The following is a 22537-nucleotide window of genomic DNA, read 5'->3' as shown; positions in this document are numbered from 1 at the left end:
AGTATGGAATTTGACCCAGAGGTGAGAGCAAAATATATCTCATAAATGCTCCCCATGGTGAAGTGTCTGCCTGAATGCCCCTCCCTATCACGGTTCAAGTAATTTTCTAAGCATTTGCAACGGATACTTTACATAAGATCTGTATGTGCTATATTCACCCTGTTCACATTTTGTGTTCCGGAGGGTAACGATAAGAAGATACTATGATTTGAAAATGGGGCTATAATGCATGGTTGTTCCTAACCAACCACCGAGATCAGACGGGATTGGGCATGTTCAAGGTGGTATGGCTGTAGGCGATCCTAAGCAACGAGCTTGAAAGTTGTAAGATACCACTCAGAAATCTGTGCACCTCCATTCTGCAATTTCTTTATGGGCATCTTCACCCATTTTAACAACAGCTGTTCTCTGGAGGTGTGTGGGAGGCCTCCAGTACAACCAGGAGTGAAGGCCCACCCTCTCGTAGGGATAAGCAAGTCATGTGACAATAGGGATGTAAAAAGGCTCTGCCTGCAGCTCTTTTGACTGCCTTGCTGGGAATAGATTTTTCTCAGCTCTTTCTTGTCTGGATTTCCCTTGATATGAAATAAGTGGCTTCACTAAGTGCAGTAAGTGATTGCAGATGACAGGGCAGCAATGGTGGGGCTGTGTTGCTCTCCTGGCTAACACAATGCAGCTCATTGCTGTCACTTGCTAAGAGTGAGGGACAAGGCAGCGGAAAACCTGGCCTGGTGCAGGTGCATTGGGGAAACCAATCCATAGAATCAAAGAATTGTAGAGTTGGAAGGGACCCCAAAGGTCATCCAGCCCAACCCCCTGCAATGTAAGAATCTCAAGTAGATTCTCAGCATGACAGATGCTCCCAAAACCAATACTTTTAAAGTTGCGCCCACATCATCATCATTATTGTTGTTGTTGTTGTTGTTATTGCCAAGCTTCCTCATGCATTGTTTCCCTGGCAGTCCCTACTGGCATTATACTTGTTCACAAGCATATTTCAGTGAGAGTCATCTCTTTAAAACATTAATAGAGGTTTTTTTAAAAAAGAACTTTAACAAGCGTTTGTATTCTGATCTACAGTGGTGCCTCGCAAGACGAAAAGAATCCGTTCCGCGAGTCTCTTCGTCTTGCGGTTTTTTCGTCTTGCGAAGCAAGCTCATTAGCGGATTAGCACTATTAGCGGCTTAGCGGGCTTAGCGGATCAGCTGATAAGCGGCTTAGCGGCTTGGCAAAAAGGGGGGGGGAGGAAAAAACCCCGCAGGAACTCGCAAGACATTTTCGTCTTGCGAAGCAAGCCCATAGGAAATTCGTTTTGCGAAGCACCTCCAAAACGGAAAACCCTTTCGTCTAGCAGGTTGTCCGTCTTGCGAGGCATTCGTCTTGCGGGGCACCACTGTATCAGCTTTTTTAAAAAATAATTTCTCTCTCCCAAGGAACAATCACAGCAGAGGAATTGTTTAAAATGATGATGGACAAAAGTATTAAGTTGATGATTATGGATGCTCGGTGCTTGAAGGATTACCAGGAGTCCTGCATTGCAAACTCTGTCTGCGTTCCAGAAGAAGCTATCAGTCCTGGGTATGGAATAAACTTTCTTAGCAGAGTCTTAAGACTGTGTACCGATTAAGCGCTTACCATTTATCAGGAGTAGAATGGAGAAAATATGGAACACCTGTTTGTCCAGCTACAATAAAAGGCCTAAAGTACACACAGTAGTCTTGACGACTACTTCTTTTTTGTAAAGGTGCTTAGTTGGTCTACGGAACTTTAGGACATGGGATATGCTGATGGTCCCTAGTTTAATGGACCTTTAAAAGGCCTTAGCAATATTGACAGCACTTGTATAAAACGGTTGTGAGGCAATATTCAGGCTTGGTATTGGAACCTTAGGAGTAGACAATCGAGAATGGTTGTATCCAGTACTATTCCTAATTGGAGCAGACCCATTGAGATTAATGGGCATGACTAACTGAGTCAGTGGGCCTACTCTGAGTAGGACCTAGCTGGATACAGCCCTCTGTCTGTAATATACAGTGGTACCTCGGGTTAAGTACTTAATTTGTTCCGGAGGTCCGTACTTAACCTGAAACTGTTCTTAACCTGAAGCACCACTTTAGCTAATGGGGCCTCCTCCTGCTGCTGCTGCGCCGCTGGAGCACAATTTCTGTTCTCATCCTGAAGCAAATTCTTAACCTGAGGCAATATTTCTGGGTTAGCGGAGTCTGTAACCTGAAGCGTATGTAACCCGAGGTACCACTGTACGGTACTAGGCATAGTTGGAGCAATAATGCCATGGTGACAGTGACTGCTGGCAATAAGCTTGTGAAGATAAATAGGTGTTAGGGAAGGGAGTTTGGCATCAAGCAGTCCATGGGGAGAAATGTATGTGCCAAGTCACTGCTTGGGCTCCCCTGTCTCCCCTTACTGCTTTCACTACTGTGCTTTTTGGTCCTTTTGAAAGGGCCTGCCTCAGCTCAGCTAAACCCTGCATTCAATCAAATATCCAACAGTCAATCAAATATCCAACAGCTGGTCACCAGAAATCAATGTGAAATGGAAATGTGCATGTTTCTGGTTGCACACTTGGTTTATGTGAGAAGCCTACTAGACCAGGTGGCACTAAGTGTCGCTTCCAGAATTGAAGTCTCCAGGCTTTACCAGGGCTATCCCAATACATTTTGCTGCCTGAGGCAATAACAGCAAATATGCCCCCGGCCCAGAAAAAGAAATCAAGGTGCATAGCAACATAAAATAGCCAACTTATTTTTGTATCTGAGACGGAAAATCCCATGTGTCTCTCCTTGGGAATAGAAATGCAATAAATCAGTAAATAAACATTTAATTTCTCTTTATGACACCCCAAATTAGTGCCTGAGATGGCTGCCTCACTCTGCCTAATGGGAGGGCCGGCCCTGCTTGTTAAGATGTAACGGAGTGATGTCAGGCTTGGCGACCTGGGCCTACTCTGCATTTTATTCTGTAGTCACCATTGTCCCCTTGGACAGCAATTGATTGCTGCCACCTCTCCTCCTTCAGTTGAATGACAGATTGCACTTTGTGAATCATTTTCCCCCCTTTCCTCTCCCCCCCCCCTTATCTTTTATGTTACTGCTTCAAACTTTAGAGTCACTGCTAACAGGATTGAGGCTAAACTCCCAGATACATCTAAAGAACCATGGAAGGAGAGAGGACAAGTTGATTATGTTGTTCTGCTTGACTGGTTTAGTTCAGCCAAAGACTTGCAATTAGGAACACCTCTGCGGAGCCTCAAAGATGCCCTTTTCAAGGTGAACATGCTCGGGTTTATTTTTTTCTAGTTACCTTGATAAATGAGATTCCCAGTAGATGTAATTCTGTATCTTAGAGGGCTGTGTTTTGGTAGCTCTGTCAACAGACACAATCTTTTACTATTTAACATAAGTCTGCATAAATTTCCATAAGTGATACTGTCCCATGCAGACATAGCATTTGCTGATGGTTTGTTTTCCTTAACAATCGTTATCTCTGAATAGCTAAACAGTGATTAAAAATTGAGCACAAACCAGAATGTGAACCTGTAGTTTTAAGGCAATTAACTGTGCCTCAATAACACATTGGTAAAGGAGCTTTCATGCCTTTTGGAGATAGGGCTCAGTTAAATATTTAGCATTTATTTCGTAGTTTTATATTGCTAAGAAATAGTTTATTTCAATAAATGTAGATGACCATGGTTTTGCTTTGCATCTGGGATCATAACCCAAACTTAAGGCAACCAATCATAGTTAAGTGTTACATTTCACTGGGCCATTGAATGAATGGGTTGTGGTATTGCAGTATTCTCCTAAGTTTAAGTTAGTTGATTGTATTAACATAGTTTATTCTTTTTCCAAAGTGAAATAGATACAGACCGGCATGACTTTAGCCTTCCTCAAATAGAAAACAAAATGTTATGGCAATAAATGTAGATGGGTAAAAATAGCCTCAAGTATGCAATTTCTAAACAGATACTAAGGTTTTTGAGGTGGTGTACTGAAATGTCTAAATATTTAGAATAAACTGCCCCATAATAAACAAATGTCAGAACAACTACATTGTTCTGTTCTATCCGCCATTTTTATATAAGCTGTGTTAAATGTATATTTGTTGTAAAAATAAGGAAAAGACAGTCCATCTCTTTCCATTTCACAGAGTGCATTATCTAGCCACATGACCTGATTTTGATAAATATGAGCTTCACTTTGGAAGTTCTGTTGCTTATTGTAAAATGTTTTGTCTTTCACTTCCAGTGGGAAAGTAAAGCTGTACTGAAGAATGAGCCCTTGGTCTTGGAAGGGGGTTATGAGAACTGGCTCCTTTGCTATCCCCAGTATACAACAAATGCCAAAGTAACTCCACCGCAACATGACAGGAATGAAGCAGTTTCTGTCTCTTGTATGTATTAAAAACACCTTCTGTTGTAAAGAAAAAGCTTCCCTAATACAGTGGTACCTCGGGTTAAGTACTTAATTTGTTCTGGAGGTCCGTTCTTAACCTGAAACTGTTCTTAACCTGAAGCACCACTTTAGCTCATGGGGCCTCCTGTTGCCGTGCGATTTCTGTTCTCATCCTGAAGCAAAGTTCTTAACCCGAGGTACTATTTCTGGGTTAGTGGAGTCTGTAACCTGAAGCGTATGTAACCTGAAGTGTATGTAACCCAAGGTACCACTGTACTGCAGTTCTGTCCACAACTTACTCAGGAGTACATCCTACTGAAATCAGTGGGGCTTGCTTCCAAGTAAGCTCCTGTAAGATTGAGCTGCACAGATTGCGTTTCTAAGCCTACTTATTTATTTGTAGATCCCCAAAAAAATCTTCAGACTGTTGCACAGGACTGTTATTGCAGGTGAACTGTCTTTTCAAAGTCAGGGTGGGAATATATTTCATGACCTACGATTATCTTACCACCTGCTTCAGAGACAAAAAGGTTATAATTTAGATATCAATAATCTGACTACAGCTCTGTTTCTTGAGGGCTTGGCTTGTCATTGTTCATATGGATCACTTTCAGGTGATTGCTTGTAGGAGAGTGAATTGGTGCCTAAATGTCCTACCTACTTGGAGCTTTTGGAGGACATAATCCAAATTGAAATAAGACCAAACGGCAACGGTATTACACATTGAACACATGATAAATCTGCAACTGGTTTCACTCTGTTGTCAGTTGGTATTTCATTAAGTTTAAATAGTAGATCCTAATGGTTGTTACACTGACATATCTTTAATCCTCTTTAGCAGTTGACCAGATTAAAAAACAGTGAAAGCAATAAAGCATAGAGGTGCACAGTTACAAAAAAACAAAATGTAAAACAGCAGGCTACGACTGAAGCAATAGATTAAAAGCAAGCTGAATAAAAATGGCCCTGGACAGATATCTAAAAACTAAAAAAATCCTGGTAGATCTCCTTTGGAGGGTTTATAGGAATCTCATTGCCATCACCACAAAGGTCCTGCCTTGCGTACTTGTCTGTCTAATCTACGATTGGGGAACCTTTTTGGCTTTAGGAGCCAGATCCTCGTCAGGTCCTTGCAGGCCAAATTTGACAGGTGGGCGGGGCTGCTGACCTGACAGCCACATGGTGTCATTGTGACGTCATGTAATTGACAGGTGGGCGAGGCTATCCACCTGCCAAAATGCCTCTCATGGGTTTCGCGAACAAAGACAATGGGGAGAACTTCTCCAGCACTCTGCCTTTGCCATCCCCTCCAGTCGTCCCTATTTTAATGGGCTATTCCCAGACTTACAGAAACCATGGCTTCTGATTTTATCCCAGAATGTCCCGGGGACAAGCCAGCACTTGCAGTGGTGCCATGCTCTTGCACAAATCAGTTGACTTGGGAAAGAGTGCAGCCCCCAAAAGATGCACTTTTTTGGTGCTGTGCTCTTGCCTCCCAATTTTCATCAGGGGAATGTTGGAGGGTATGCTTTGCTTGTGAAACGTGGCTCTTTTTCTCCCTTCTCTGTTGTTTGAGGTGGGTTTTGCAAAAAAGGCAGTGAGGGGGCTTCTCCAGCACTGTCTTTGCTTGAGATCATGGACTTAAGATGGGATGAGGGAAGAGACTTGCAAAAGCCTTCTCCCCTCCCTTTTAAGTACCCAATCTTGAATTTGAATTGAATTTATTACGGTCCCAGACTAGACTCACATACCGTACTATACAAATCAGAAACAATAAAATTAAATTTAAATAACGATAAACAATACTACAATTTTATCTATTATTTGCTTCTAAGACCTTAGCCTTTATAATAGCACAGCTTGTTCCCTAAGTTTTATGGCAACCGCACAAAATTTGGCCACCTTTAACGTGATCTCTGGATCCTTGTCCTCTATCAGAGATTTTAAATTCCCACTTGGAATTTTCTGTATAACGGGGTGATAAAAACCAAGTGTATATCCCTGTAAAAACGGCATCATAGCAGGACGGTTTCCACCTCTATCGTGCCGCAGGGGCAGTACCCAATCTTGCACCGATCTGCCTCCCATTTTTAATCTGCACTCATCAGACAATGAGTGGAGATTAAATCCTGCTCCCTAGGCTGGGTGATCCTGTTCTATATTGGGAGAGAAAACCCCTGTTTTCCCACCCATCAACCAACATCCCCAGCGACATCAGCAGGCGGGCATAGTTTGGGAAACGCCCTTGGCAGGGCCAGGATAAGTTTGCATACTGGAGTTTCTCCATCCCTGGTGTAATCTCTCAAAAGGGCAGAACCAAAAAGTGTTCCTCCAAAATGGATATTGACTGTGGCAGAGGAGGAGACACATTTGGGTAACAGTTCATTTAAACGTACATTATTTTCCCTAGAAAAATTTCTGAAAACCAAAACATAACCTTCTTTTCATCTTTCAGTGGATTTTACTTACCCATCTTTGGAAGAACCAGCTCCATCTCCAGTTCCTGTTGTCCATGTAAAACCTTCTGTAGTGGAAGTTACCGAAAGACCTAATATTGCAAATGATCAAGAGGAGAGGGTGGACACGTTTCAACCACCAGCTCCTTGTGGATCAACTGCTACTCCTGCTAAGTCTGAAAACCTACCTGCCATAGTCCAACCAGTGTCTGCAGTAAAGATTATTCCTCAGGTCAGTGATTCTTAGCAAGAAAATAACTTTCTACTTGGACTTTGACATAACAGGGCCACCTTTTTGCTACAGATAGGATGAGCCTGCTTTTTCTGAAGTACTAAGAGAGAGGAAAAGCCTGCACTGTAATACAATAATTGCAAGGTGAAATAGCTATCCTGTAAATGTTTTCAGCTGCCTTGCTAAGAAATATGAAGGAAAGACCCTGGTAACTGGTTGGGGAAGAAAAGACCTTGTTCTGCATGGACAAAAATCATAAACCTTAGGCCTGTGTAACCTGCTGGGTGATTGTCTTCAACTGGCAGAGCAAACCTACTTGAGTCGCACAACAAAAGCCTTTGGAAGCATTCAAAATTGGCTTCTGTTTGGAAATTTCCAATGCTCTTTTCAGCATTATCGCTTCCAAGGCAGATAACAAGACCATTAAAACAGTAAAACAAATACTCAGAAAAGCAATAATAATAAGCAGCAGAGCCATATGAGCATAAAAATCACCACAGTGACAGTTGAAGACAAGTTGTTTGAGTGGAGATTTTTGTCTCAGATTTTATCAGTGCTGGATTGAAATTTATGTGTGGGGATTTTTCCTACTGTTAAATTGCTTTGGGGAGTTCTATGGGAAGTATTTAATAAATTTAATGAATAACATTTAGGGGAGGAGAATTGTTCAACTTAGAAATGCAAATGGTCCGCAACTACAAATGTGTGTTCAGGTATTTCTCACCTACCCACCCCTGTAGGTTCTCTCTTTGGGAGCAGTGGGGCTTTCTCACTTCTCTTACTACAGCAAGACCTGATTCTGGGCAATTGAGGATTTAATCTCCTAGGATGAGGAGAAAACCCATGTTCAAATAAAACTGGCTAGGCCATACAAGCATAATTCCTCCCCCCCCCCCCCACAATTGTTTGCAGGTTTGCATTAGGGTTGTAGCATATTCTCCCTCATTACTAACTTTTAAAGGTAAAGGTAAAGGTACCCCTGCCCATCAGGGCCAGTCGTGACCGACTCTAGGGTTGCGCATTCATCTCGCTCAAGAGGCCGGGAGCTGGCCAGCGTGACAGCTGCATCTGGCAAGCCAGCACCAGCACCGCACATGGAAACGCCGTTTACCTTCTCACTAGAAAGCAGTCCCTATTTATCTACTTGCACTTAGAGGTGCTTTCGAACTCCTAGGTAGGCAGGAGCTAGGACCGAACGACGGGAGCTCACCCCGCCGCGGGGATTCGAACCACCGACCTTTCGATCGGCAGGTCCTAGGCTCTGTGGTTTAACCCACAGCACCACCCGCGTCCCTAACTTTTAGGAAGGGTCTAAAAACATTCCTATTTATCAATGCGTTTTGTGGCTGAAAGATCTGTTGTTGGCAACCCTGAAATTATTAGCTATGAAAGTAGTTGATTGTGTGGTTTTTTAAAGAAGTTTTTAACTGTTTTTATAAATCATATATTATCATTGATGTGTCTGCTGCCCTGGGTTACTTCAGGAGAAAAGGCAGGATATAAATAAATAAATACTTTCGCCCAGACTGGAATACCTTTGTAAAACCATAAAAGTGAGTAGTAGAGAATGTTGGCACTAAGTGATCTTTGAGGGAACGTAGCTTGCAAATCTTACCAAAATATGTCTATTTAACTTTTTTGCCCTTTCAGATTGATCGTACAAAAAAGCCTTCAGCAAAAATACCAGACGCTGATAACAGGCCAAGAGCTGAAAGCCCAACCATTGGCAAGCAGCTCATTTCAAATGGCAGAGTGGTTCCAGATCGTTCCACAAAGCCTCCCTTGGATGCTAAGGCCAGTCTGAGAGAGGAGGAGAAAGGCCACCTACCAGCGGAAAAGGCTTCCCAGTTGGAAAAAAGCAAGCAAGAAAAAGAACTGCAGGAGAAGCAACAGGAAGAACAGAGGGAGAAGCTGAGGCAGGAGAAGCAAGAACAAGAGCAGAGAGTGAGAGAGGAGCAGAGGGAGAAGGAAGGCAGGGAGCACCTCCAGAAAGCAAAAGAGAAAGAGAAGGGAGAAAAAGACCAGCCAGCCAACAAAGGGGCAGCTGAGAAGCAAGAGGTGGAGAATGCGCCCAAGGAGCTCACAGACATGAAAAAAGGAAGCAGAACCGAAAATGAATCCCCTGAAGTCAGAAAACCGGACACTGACAAAATTGTTGTGGGTGAAAAAGACAAGGTTACCTGGACACCAGAAATGCAGAGGCGCAGATTTGCAGAGGAGTCCCGGGCGTCCATGAGGGTGGATTCTGGCTCAGGCAAGGTGAGCAATTCATGGGCATAAAAGGCAAGCATCCTGCTTTGTCTAAAGAGTTTTCCCTTTACCCCCTGAAAATGAGTAATTCTATCAAAGCCAGAGAGGCACCTTTACTGTTTCAGCTCCAGCCCTATCAGGAGGCAAGTTCCCAACTGAGGTGAATCGTGGAGGGAGAAAGGCAGACTAGTGAATTTGCACATTCCTAATAGGGAAATAGGTGGCTCTGTGGGTTAAACCACAGAGCCTAGGGCTTGCCGATCAGAAGGTCGGCAGTTTGAATCCCCGTGACGGGGTGAGCTCCTGTTGCTCGGTCCCTGCTCCTGCCAACAGTTCGAAAGCATGTCAAAATGTAAGTAGATAAATAGGTACCGCCCTGGTGGGAAGGTAAATGGCGTTTCCGTGCACTGCTCTGGTTTGCCAGAAGCGGCTTAGTCATGCTGGCCACATGACCCGGAAGCTGTACACCGGCTCTCTCAGCCAATAAAGCGAGATGAACGCCGCAACCCCAGAGTCGGCCACGACTGGACCTAATGGTCAGGGGTCCCTTTACCTTAATAGGGAAAGGGCTTGAGAGGTTTTAATGAAGCTCCCATAGATACCTTTATCTCGCACAGGAAACCTTCCTGCGAACCTTTCACGCAGCAGAAACATTGGGCTTCCCACACACCCATCCCCACTACTCTGCTGCATGTGGTAGAGGGGTGAGTAAACCTATCATGTCACTCAGGGCTCCTGGAAAGGCACTAAGCCACCCACCTTTCCACATTTTCAAGCAATCTGCATAAGGTTACAGTAGCACAGAAGTGATTGCTAGGTGTTTTGTAGAGCAGGAGGCAGCAGATGCTGAAAACACAGCAGAGGGGTTGTTTTTTAAAAAAGGAAGGCAGTGGTGATTCAGAGGGTTTTATTTTTTAATCCTTGCCACAAGAAAACATTGGTGGTCTCTACAGGCCACAAAAACCCTCCTGGAAGCTGTAACGCCCACTGGCCACAGCTTTACCACCCTTTCTTAAACTAAAACACAGGTGAAATACCAATTCATTTACAGGATTTGCTGATTAAGGAGTTTTGCTCTTCCTTCCCCACCCCCACAAAAGCAGATACATATAGAAATGGCTTGCCACTGTTCTTGTTTTTACTGATCACTTTTACTGATCATGACTTGCTGCTTTCTTGGAAGAGAAAAAATCCCTGAGGAACTAAGAGGTGTTTCAGATGAGAAGATCTAAGATTGGCAAGCGCTGGCATGTTCAGGGTTCTCCTTGGACATAATGTTCGTTGGGGGGAAAACCCCCACAAATATCTGACTGAAACATGAACTGCTCACTAGCAGCGATACCAAGCATGTTCAGCAGAGTTTTTCAAGGGCTGAGAATCCAGAGCTTTTGGAGCAATTTTCTTACAGGGCAGTTTTGGCTAGTTGCGTGTGAGTCTTAGAAAGTTATATTCCTTATACAGTGGTACCTCGGGTTAAGTACTTAAGTCATTCCGTAGGTCCGTACTTAACCTGAAACTGTTCTTAACCTGAAGCACCACTTTAGCTGCCGCACCGCCGGAGCACAATTTCGGTTCTCATCCTGAAGCAAAGTTCTTAACCTGAAGCACTATTTCTGGTTAGCAGAGTCTGTAACCTGAAGTGTATGTAACCCAAGGTACCACTGTATACAATTCATGCAGCTAGCAATTTTCACTTTGAAATACATCTTCAAATTCGTCAGTGTTTTGTTTTGGGTGTCTTTGTACTCCGTAGCAATTCATCCAGAGTAAAGTGCTATTTTATGTGATCCTGTTGTGTATTGCAGTCATGTTATACTAACATTGAGGCGTTTTGGAGCTTGATAAATTAATTAATGAAAACTGAAAGTTTCTCTTTCAAAATCTTTTACAGCAGACTGGGGTTACAGGACAACCAGAAAGAGACACCCAAAAGCCAGAAGCCATTAGAGATGATACTGAACAAGACTCTGAAAAAAATAAAGTAAATTCACTGTGAGGTGTCTGTGTCTAGCTGCTGAAACCTAGTGCCGATGTCATAACATGGCCTCAATTTACATTCGTTGTCATGTAACTGTTTGTGTTACATTTCATAAAATGCATTTCAATATTTTATTTTTCATAAATAATAATAATGGGTTGCAGCCAGTGGTAGTCCTTCTCACAGTAGACCTATAGAAATTGATGGACACGTCTAACCTAGGTTTAGTAATTTCAGTTGGTCAGCTCTGAGTAGGACATAGTGGAATACAACCCAATAGATACAGTGGCTTGTATCTAACGTAGTGTGAAGTAACCATCCTTCTGTGCTTGGATTTTTGAATGTGCAACAGGATGGTGTTTTGCACTAGCCCGAAACATTGATTGATAACTTGAATTTTTTGAATTTTTAAAACACATAATCTCCTTTATGCAGAAAGCCTGCAAAATGCTGAGGACAGCCAAAGTAGGTATGTATCTTTTAAGACCCACAGTTTTGATCTGTGTTGTTCTTTTCAGTCTCAGCGGGAGCCACTAACAAGGGCACGGAGTGAGGAGATGGGGAGGATAATACCAGGATTGCCACTTGGTTGGGTCAAGGTGAGTAGAATGTCTTCTGATGTTCTGGGTTTTTTCTGCTTGTGAACACTCTTGTGCTGAACCCATTTTTATATTTGCTGTTTGGATGTTGAGAAAAATATGGTAATTGCCATATAATTGGACCCAGAAGTTAAACCTGTAAGACTGAGAAGAGTGGCGCAAGCCAATAATATGCCAATATTACGTCACTCTAGAGGCCATTATAATACTTTTCCATCTGGGTTATGCTGGGAAAGAAATACGAATTTCAAAAGTGACTGTGCAATCTTTGCAGTTGTCATATAACTTGCTCCCTTTTCTCTTTGGGCACATGTCATGTGAAGTTTCTGGAGCCAGTCACGGGGACTTTTCGTTACTACCACACTCCGACAAATACAGTTCACATGTATCCACCAGAAATGACTCAGTCAGCCACTCCACCATCGACCCCGCCAACACATAAACCAAAGACTCAGGCTGTTGATCAGCGGGAAAGGGAACATTCCAAATTGAAGCGCTCTTACTCCTCGCCAGACATAACCCAGGCCATTCAAGAGGAAGAGACAAAGAAAATCACCGTCAAGCCTACTATCAACCGTGAGAACAAGTATGTCTGCTGGAAACTCAGAAACAGTGTTATAAGACTTGCTTTTCTAGGGTACCTGCTAAAAATGTCTTTTACAGTTACTGAAATATGTGAAGGATTAGAAATGTTTGCCATTTGTGTGATTATGTTCCACCATGTCTGGTGTGGGGGACTTTTGGCTGTCTAGATGTTGCTGAACTACAACTCCCATCATCCTTATCCATGGTTGCTGGAGCTGATGGGAGTTTCTCTTTATCTGGGAGGCCAAAGGTTCCCCCACACATGCGCAATGTGGATATTGCAGAGACGTGTTTATTCCCATAAATGCTTGTTAGAACAAATCTTATGCAAGCCTTTTAAGTGTGTGTATGAACACACACATATACATGCCCACCCACATACGACTGGCTGTTGTTTCAATATATTGTCCAGAATAAGTTTGAAGTCCACATCATGATATCGGTTTCATAATATCTGACATGGCGATACATCGTGAATCACGATGTGTGTGTGTGTGTGTGCGCGCTATGTAAAAAATTGTGATATGGGGAAAGCCAGTCATCGCTTCTCTCCTGATTCTTGCCACCCCTGTTGCTCTGTACTATAAAATAACAGTTGTAACAATATAGTAACAGTAAGTAAAAACATATCAGTTTTTGACCCCTAAGTAGTAGCAGTTGCTACGTAGTTACATCGTTATTTCAGACATTGTGATGTATATCAGTATATCGTGATGTTTAGCTGGTGATATCACTCGGTCCTAGCACACACACAAACTATTGGTTCAGCATTTCATTTCCATCCTTCGAAAGCCTGATGTTTCTATTTTAAAACTTATAGCTTGCTAGGGCAAGGATACCTTGTTATCTGAAAGGAGCAAGGTATCACAAAGACTCAAGTATCCTTTAGTATTTATAATCTGAATGAGTTTGGGCATGATCAAGACAAAGTTAAGCACTTTAAAGTCTCGTAAGAGAGTCAAGCAGACAGAGAAGGTTAAATCTGTATTAATCTGTATTAATATTCTACTCTACAAAGTAAAATTTTGCAGTAGCATATGTAACAAAAGCACTTAAACGTGTTTTTTTAAAAAGTCGTTGCCATTTCACTAAAATGAAAAGGCTGCAGTTAATATTATATAGCACATACTTGTCTATTCCTACAGATTTCTGGAAACTCACTTTTGTTCCATTGATTCATGAGAGACATGCTAGTGGCACCATAGAGACGGATGCAGCTTGGATTTTTTTAAAAAAGCATGAAAATACATTTCACTCTTTAATATTACCTCTTTCCTTACAGACCAGTAAGCTATCCTAAAACTGAAATCTCAAGGCTCTCTGCGTCTCAGATTCGTAATCTCAACCCTGTATTTGGTGGAATGGGACCAGCTCTGACCGGCCTCCGTAATTTGGGAAACACTTGCTATATGAACTCTGTGTTACAGTGCCTGTGTAATGCACCACACCTGGCTGATTATTTCAACAGAAACTTGTATCAAGATGATATCAACCGGTATTTATTTATTTATTTGCTTGTTTGTTTGACTGCTTCCATTAACACACAGCTGACTGCGAAACTTGTTTCATCTATTTAGATATGCTGCTTTAGTGAAATCGTAGTGTTGTTTATTTTATTTAGCACATTTATCTCGGAACTTAAGGCAGTAGGCATAGTCTTTCCAGGGCATCTCCCATCCAGGAACTGAATAGCCATAGACATGATTTATCTTTAATCTAGGTTTGGTTTATTTACTCTTACATCTACCGCCTTGCTCCTTTTATCTCAAAAGCGGCTAAGGCAAGTACGAAACAAAATATGAAAACAACAAAACATCGAACGGAATACAGCAGATTAAAGTACATCAGCTCTAAAAAATAAATAACATCAGCCAAACAAGGCAAAGCCCTTTTCTGGACAGTGTGACCAAGTGATAGCTAAGCAGATCTCATGGGGCAGGTAGTTCCACATCTTGGGCCCTGTAGTGGAGAATGGTTTGTTCTGCTTCCGCTGCCTGGGGCAATGTTGTGCGGATGCCTGATGATCGTCTTCCAAAGCAGCTACTCTATTCCGAACTTTAAAATGGAAAGCGTAGTGATGGTGGTCAACAAAAGAGCTTTAAAGACTCTCTCAAGGCAAATCTTTTAAAATGTAGTATAAACACTGACAACTGGGAAACACTGGCCTGCAAGCGCTCCAGTTGGAGAACACCCATTACCAAAGGTGTCATGGGCTTTGAAGACACTCGAACTCGGGACGCAAGGGAGAAATGTGCTAAGAGGAAGGCACGCTTGGCAAATCTACTCCGTGATCAACTCCCGCCCGGAAACCAATGTCCCCACTGTGGAAGGACGTGTGGATCCAGAAATGGCCTCCGCAGTCACTTAAGGACTCATTGTTAAAACTGTATGGAAGACAATCTTACTTGGCTACGAGTGATCACCAAAGAAGAAGAAGAGTTTCTGGGAGTCACAAAGGAGGAGAGAGCTTTCTGTAGTCATGCGGTTTGATCAGTGTGAGCAGTGTTTGAAATTAGCCAGGCCCCAGGCACATTTTGAACCTGGCTTTCAACTGCTTGCCACCAAGTGAAGATGTCTGGGCACCAGGATGGGACCTGACATCTCCACCATCTGGGGATCATTGGATCTGGACTATTTTTTGCACCCTAATACCCCATCCTGTAGGATGCAGGTGGTTAAACCACAGAGCCTAGGACTTGCCAATCAGAAGGTGGTTCGAATCCCTACAACAGGGTGAGCTCCCGTTGCTTGGTCTCTGCTCCTGCCAACCTAGCAGTTTGAAAGCACGTCAAAGTGCAAGTAGATAAATAGGTACCACTCCGGCGGGAAGGTAAACAGTGTTTCCGTGTGCTGCTCTGGTTCACCAGAAGTGGCTTAGTCGCGCTGGCCACATGACCCGGAAGCTGTAAGCCGGCTGCCTCGGCCAATAAAGCGAGATGAGCGCCGCAACCCCAGAGTCAGCCACAACTGGACCTAATGGTCAGGGGTCCCTTTACCTTTACCTTTTTACCCCATCCTGTAGAATTCTATCAGTCATATTTTATTTGCACAATCAGAATGAATTTCTGGAACCAAATTACTTTTTCTGTGCAGCCTGAGCAGGAGCAGACACCGTTAAGAAAAAGAGGTCGCAATAGGCCAATAGATATGTCCCTGGATCAAGTGACTAAGTCCTCAAAGCTCTGAACTAGCTGGATGTTGAACTGAACTGAACTGAACTGAACTGCTCTTCTTATGTTCTTAATACCCTCTTCCATGTTCCAGCCAGCCTGGCCTCTTTGAAGGCAAGGGGTCATACAGCATTCTCCAAAGTAGGCAAAATATATTCACTTAGTCAGTGTTTTACTATTGATGTATATATTGCTCCATTCGGGGAATAAGGATAAACATGCAAGTGACAGTATTCTGTTTGTTTCAGATAACTATGTCTCTAAAAATGGTGTCAGCCATTAAACTCTCTTGTTATTTGCAGGTCAAATTTCTTAGGGCACAAAGGTGAAATTGCTGAGGAGTTTGGCATTATCGTGAAAGCTCTTTGGACTGGACAATACAGATATATCAGTCCAAAAGACTTTAAATTTACTATTGGGAAGATCAATGACCAATTTGCAGGGTACAGCCAGCAAGACTCTCAAGAATTGCTTCTGTTCTTAATGGATGGTCTACATGAAGATTTAAATAAAGTAAGTTTGATTTTTGGTGAAAATTAAGCATTTCGTTTCAGAATTTAACATGCTAACCACCCCACTCCCAACCAAAAGGTTTTGTATTTACTCTTTTCTTTGAACCATGAGGGGAAAGGGGGATTGCACTTCTGCCTTTACAAGCTATTTGAAGTGTTTGGGTTTTGTTTTGCTTTTTAAATAGAATTTAAATTCTTTAGGTTTTTAATTCTGCATGTTTTATTGTTGTAAGTCACTTTGAGACTAATAATAATATTTGTATGCCGCCCATCTGACTGGGTTGCCACAGCCACTCTGGCGGCTCGCAACAGAGTATTAAAAACACAATAAAATATTAAAAACTTCCCTAAACAGGGCTGCCTTCAGATGTGAAGTTGCCTAGGTGGTGAAAAATGGGATATATATTTTTAAAGAGAGTAAGGAAGTACTCGAGCACACCTGGGCAGACTACATGACAAACATCACACTCAGTTTGACCTAAAATCTAAAGTGGGCAGTTGTTACTGCTTTGGCTGTAAATTTTTAAAAAGTATTTCTTCACTCATTGCATAATTATATTTGCCATGGGATTTTTGATGTTTATTAACATAGACCAATGAGCAAGTGAGACCTCCAACGAGATGTCAGAGTGTCGAGTACTTTTCTTTAGCATGCCAACCAACCAGCTGCCTTTTATATTGCTCCATTCTATTCTACAAACACCCATTTTCCATTCTTAATTCCAACAGACACTCAACATTCTGTTGTTGGTTTCCCCCCCCATACATTTTCAGTTTTAACAGCGCACCATATACATTTTATCTTACAGTGGTTTTTTTTACAGACTTCCCAACCTAATCTTCAGCGACATTCTAACAAAGTCTTGTTTTGCTGCCTAGCCATAGTTCAACACACTCAAAATTCTGTAGCCACTGAGCATGTTCAGTCCTTGTTTGGCTGTTCTGGATTCTGCTTTTGTGTCTTTACCCCCCCCCCCTTGGAGGGACAGTTTGCCATATTGACTCCATATAGCTCTTTAGAACCAGGTGCTGTAAAGAAACAATGGAGGATGCTTTGCTTTTGAGCTTCACAGGGTTATCTAGCTGGGATACAGTTGACAGGTGATATACAAAATCAGATGAGACTTTTTGACCTGAAGCAGCAGAACAATGTCTAAGTTCATTAAGCAGTTTCCTAAAAGCAGAAAACTGGTGCAGAAATCACGAGATCGTTCATGCTTTTTATAGAGAATGTAGCCCTACTCAGGCATTCTACTTATGTGTAAAATAAACATGTAAATAGGAAGTGGGACTGTGCAGAGTAGCCCCACTCCTATGTTGCATGTGCCAAGTAGCATGAAGACAAATACTAGGGGTATTTAAGCACCATTCTTTATGTACTGATGAGGACAAATTCTAGGAACTCCTGGTTGAGATGATTACCAGAAAGGTTGCCTTTCTATTTAATCAAACCGATGCTAGCCCTAAGATCCTTAATTACAGCAAAATATTCACTCTTTTCCCCATCAAGTTCATCATTGTTTCTTTCTGCTAAAATGCCCACGTAAAGAATGAGAAACACTAATGCAGAGGCAGATGTGTGCAGCTTAACTGATCTCTAATCAGAATTACTTTAGGAGAAAGCATCTATAAATATAGCCAAGAAATTTAGTATAAAACTGCTTTGCAGTATCCAGTTTGTAACGATCAAGGAATTGGGCACAGTCTGTCAAGGACAACTATACTAGTTTCCTTTTGAATTTGAAGGATTTATTTTCTTATTAACTAAGTTCAGTTTTAAAAGGTATGTCCATCATGTTATCCTCATCTAGCTTACCTTTCCTGAAATTAGCCATGTAATAACTGGATATATATTTTTTTTGCAAGATCTGTTTTTCAGTCTTTTTTTTCCTTCCTATTTTTACAAAAACTATGATGTCCTCTTAGAGAGTAAGTAAACCAAAACTTTATTATCCATCTTCTGTCTAGTACATAGATTTATTGTTTGTTTTGCCATGTCATGAGTGTGATAGGAAAAAAAACCTGTTCTTCATTTCACTCTTGGATGCCACTGCAACTATTCAGTGTTCTGTTCCTAAAACACAAAGTTCTGCAAAAAGGAGGTTATGGTTATAACCTTATTTGAGTGTGTCTCGTTTCTCCAATCCATTGCAACTGCCATTTCTTAGTTAGGTTACACAAACAGCAGAATTAAATTGCAGAATGGACTGTGCTACTTCAGACTGCAGATGGGGGAACACCATTCTGAAACGCTCCCCCCCCAAAAAACCTTACTTCAAATAGAAAGTTAGTATAATAAGAAATCCCTTTGCCTTTTGAGCTCATATTCTGCTTAAAATGTGTTAAAGGGATTGTTAAGAAACATGATATCCCAGCAGCAATTAAGTGCTACGGTCCATTCTGCCATATTCCGCTGTATGTGTAGACTCTATTCAACATTTCACAAGCTTTTGAGTTGGACCTCCCTGTGCAGGTAGACTAGAGAAGACAAGAGAATGTTGCCAACTGAATTCTCCATCTTCCCTTTTCCCCAACTTCAGTTAGGAAGCCTGTAGCTACCCAAGCTTGAGAACTTCCTTTAAATTACAAGCAGGGATGGCATGATTCAGTTGATCTTATACACACACACACACACACACTCGTACCTTCGTTCTGGAACGGAATCCGTTCCGGAAGTCCGTTCGACTTCCGAAAACATTTGAAAACCGAGGCGCGGCTTCTGATTGGCTGCAGGAGCTTCCTGCACTCAATCGGAAGCAGCATCAGACGTTCGAGTTCCAAAGAACGTTCGCAAACCAGAACACTCACTTCTGGGTTTGCAGCATTGGGGAGCCAAAACGTTCGGGTCGCAAGGCGTTTGACTACCAAGGTACAACTGTAGATAGATAGTGTACAAACTGGTGTGGAATGTAGCTAAAAAGCTGAGCTACAGATTTGAATCGCCAGTTTGAATCTTGCTTTTGCCATGTTCTCTCCAGATGGCCTTTACCCCCAACCCCAATTGCTCAGCCCTAGCTTTCCATGCCATCTTCAGTATGGGGTTTGGTGGTACTCACCTGCTTTAAAAGCTCGCTGTAAGCCTTGGAGGCTTGTTGTAGCGGGCAGGGCAGTCGGAGGTAGAGGAGGAAGGCAAAGGGGGCAAGAACCAAACAAGTGACGAGAGAGAAAGTTAGGAGTATTTGCAAGTTATTTGTTCAGATCTCTATCAAGAGCAATCTTGTCACTTGCCTGGCAGCTGCTCCCTTGGGGGTGGAGGGAGGAGAAAGAGGGGAAGCAGGGTCCTATTCACTGCTGGTATGTGGCCCTTAAAGAAATATGACTCTTTTTTAAAAAGATGCATTTGCTGGGTTTTTTTGTTTACATACACATTAGGTAAAGCGTATATTTGTAACGATAAAACAACAGTAGCAAAATAAGCCAAACACATGAGAGAAAAGGAGAATAGTGGTAAGAAAAGCAAACGAAAGGATTCAAAGAAAACTATCCATCTGTTCTCGCATGTACAAATAATTGCTTTCAGTCTGTGACTCTTGGCAGAAGGTTTCCATTCTTCTGGCCAAGAAAAAAAGCAATAGCACAACGTAGCCAGGGTGCTCAAAGAATCTGTTTCAATGTTTGCATGTTTAGCATTATCACCTTCCTTCTGTCTTTCCATAGCTCCACCTGATGATGTTCCTGTCTGTAAAACTTACCTTCATATGTTTCAGGTATGCTTTAAGCATTTTTTTTTTTACTTCCCAACTTTCCAGGCTGACAACAGAAAACGTTACAAAGAAGAAAATAATGATAATCTGGATGACTTCAAAGCGGCAGAACTTGCCTGGCACAAACACAAACTGCTCAATGAATCGATTATCGTTGCTCTCTTCCAAGGCCAGTTCAAATCCACAGTTCAGTGTCTTACGTGTCACAAAAAGTCTCGGACCTTTGAGGCTTTTATGCATTTGTCCTTGCCACTTGCATCTACCAGTAAATGCACCCTACAGGTTAGTCAAATGAGTGACTTTAGGTCACTAGTTAACAATGTTTAACTTTCCCAGTTTTTCTTTCAAAAAAACTTCCTATAAATCCTCACCTCTGCTATAAACCTTTGAATTCAGGTTGTGTTTTGTTTTTGCTTCCCCCCCCTCCCCCCAGGAATGCCTTAGATTATTCTCCAAAGAAGAAAAACTGACGGATAACAATAGATTTCATTGTAGTCATTGCAAAACCCGAAGAGATTCTTTGAAAAAATTAGAAATCTGGAAGCTGCCTCCTGTTTTGTTAGTGCACTTGAAGCGGTAAGACTCAAAAGTAACTGTACAGATTATTTAGCTTCCCTAAAAGCTCTAAGGTGATTTTTTGTTTGTTTAATATAACATAGGAAGCTGCTTCATATTGTCCATTTGGTTCAGTTGCAGCTCTCTGGAATGTCAGAGACATTTCAGGCCCTACCTGGTGCTGCTTCTGTTTCATGTTCAGAAATGTAGTCTCTGAAATATATATTTGCATGGGGTAATGTTGGAGGATGCATAACATACGTATTTTGAGGTGAGAAATGTAATGCGTTCAGAGTCTCTTATGGGCTTATTTTACATTTTGGTGGATAACTCTGGTTCCCAGGCCAGTCTTGTCTGCCAGGGGGTCAAATTCAACCCAGAATGCCATTTCTCAAAACCCACACCTAGTCATCTGACATCCCTCCTATGGTGATGACAACTAATGGGCAGGGGTGATTTCTGTCTTGGCTGCTCTCCTGGGAACAAGCACATGCAGCCAAAGCACAGTGCAGGGCTACTTGAAAGCCCTTTTGCAAACAGTTTTGCATTGCTCTTTAAAACTCCCACAAGGCTTCTTGCAAAAAGACTTTGAACTAGTCTACATTTTAAAGTCCTGACAACTGGAGCATCAATGCACAGAATCATACTGGTGTTGGGTGATTGACTGGTGGGCAGCTCCACCCACTTGTCAAATTTCGCCCAGCGCTGGTGGGGAGATAAATATTTGGCCGGCCAGCCAGAAAACATTCCTTGCCCCTGCTTTGCATGTTACATTGGCAATAAGGCCTGGTTTCCTGCTGACCACATTAATTAAACCAAGGAGTAGGTTCAATTATACCCAGGGAACTCCTTAAACAAAAACAAGAGATTTTCAGGATGTGAGATTCATAGAATCATAGAATCATAGAGTTGGAAGAGACCACAAGGGCCATCGAGTCCAACCCCCTGCCAAGCAGGAAACACCATCAGAACACTCCTGACATATGGTTGTCAAGCCTCTGCTTAAAGACCTCCACTGTCGAACAGCTCTTACTGTCAGGAAGTTCTTCCTAATGTTTAGGTGGAATCTTCTTTCTTGTAGTTTGGATCCATTGCTCTGTGTCCGCTTCTCTGGAGCAGCAGAAAACAACCTTTCTCCCTCCTCTATGTGACATCCTTTTATATATTTGAACATGGCTATCATATCACCCCTTAACCTCCTCTTCTCCAGGCTAAACATGTCCAGCTCCATTAGCCGTTCCTCATAAGGCATCGTTTCCAGGCCTTTGACCATTTTGGTTGCCCTCCTCTGGACACGTTCCAGTTTGTCAGTGTCCTTCTTGAACTGTGGTGTCTAGAACTGGACACAGTACTCCAGGTGAGGTCTGACCAGAGCAGAATACAGTGGCACTATTACTTCCCTTGATCTAGATGCTATACTCCTATTGATGCAGCCCAGAATTGCAGAATTGCAATTCATCCTAATCCATCCGATTTGGTCTCATAAGCAACTAATTGGTCTGTGAGGTGACACTTTGGGAAATTTTACTTTATTTTAATTTTATTTATAAGATTTATATACTGCCCATCATCAGAAGATCTCAGAGCGGTTCGCGAGATTAAAACACAAAACAGAAGCAACAAAACAGTATGGTGGCATAACATATGCAATGGATAGCAGTGTGGAAATCCTTGCTTTAGTTTTTTCCATAATATCTTTTCAGCTTTTAATGTAATTCTTCATGCTTTTCATGCCTAGGTTTTCTTACGATGGACGGTGGAAACAAAAGCTTCAGTCATCAGTGGACTTCCCATTGGAAAACCTTGACTTATCGCAATATGTTATTGGCCCAAAGAGTAACTTGAAGAGATATAACCTGTTTGCAGTATCTGTAAGTAATTTTGTGTAGCTATGAATCTTACCTGCCAGTTAATCTGTATATAACATCACCAGTTAAGCAACCACGTGCAATGTAGTGTTGTTTATTAACATTTCCCCCATGAAGGCTTTATTCTTTTCAGTAGCACTTGGGAGTAGTTTATGCCTTGATTTTTGTGTACTGGGAAGTATTTGGGCCAAATAACATTTTGCGGTCCCCTCATTT

The 22537-nt window shown here is 42.2% G+C and overlaps 1 protein-coding gene across 5 annotated transcripts in view; it reads left to right on the top strand.

Moving 5' to 3' along the window:
• Positions 1 to 22537, top strand: part of USP8 (ubiquitin specific peptidase 8) — a 36070-nt gene that overhangs the window by 12280 nt on the left and 1253 nt on the right. For 2 of the 5 annotated variants that reach the window (XM_083712504.1, XM_083712505.1), the window contains exons 7-19: positions 1434 to 1578; positions 3125 to 3287; positions 4266 to 4410; positions 6868 to 7100; positions 8751 to 9359; positions 11245 to 11331; positions 11847 to 11927; positions 12251 to 12513; positions 13795 to 14007; positions 15985 to 16195; positions 19944 to 20180; positions 20332 to 20474; positions 22192 to 22324. In XM_083712504.1, the coding sequence (XP_083568630.1) occupies positions 1434 to 1578; positions 3125 to 3287; positions 4266 to 4410; positions 6868 to 7100; positions 8751 to 9359; positions 11245 to 11331; positions 11847 to 11927; positions 12251 to 12513; positions 13795 to 14007; positions 15985 to 16195; positions 19944 to 20180; positions 20332 to 20474; positions 22192 to 22324 (2663 nt within the window). Of the gene's footprint in view, positions 1 to 1433; positions 1579 to 3124; positions 3288 to 4265; positions 4411 to 6867; positions 7101 to 8750; positions 9360 to 11241; positions 11332 to 11846; positions 11928 to 12250; positions 12514 to 13794; positions 14008 to 15984; positions 16196 to 19943; positions 20181 to 20331; positions 20475 to 22191; positions 22325 to 22537 lie in introns of all 5 variants that reach the window. The other 3 variants (XM_083712506.1, XM_083712507.1, XM_083712503.1) reach the window with 2 other exon arrangements.

This window comes from Podarcis gaigeae (genome assembly GCF_964106915.1).
Source record: "Podarcis gaigeae genome assembly, chromosome: 14".
In the NCBI taxonomy this organism is placed as follows: Eukaryota; Metazoa; Chordata; class Lepidosauria; order Squamata; family Lacertidae; genus Podarcis; species Podarcis gaigeae.
This window is presented reverse-complemented; position numbering and strand designations above follow the sequence as displayed.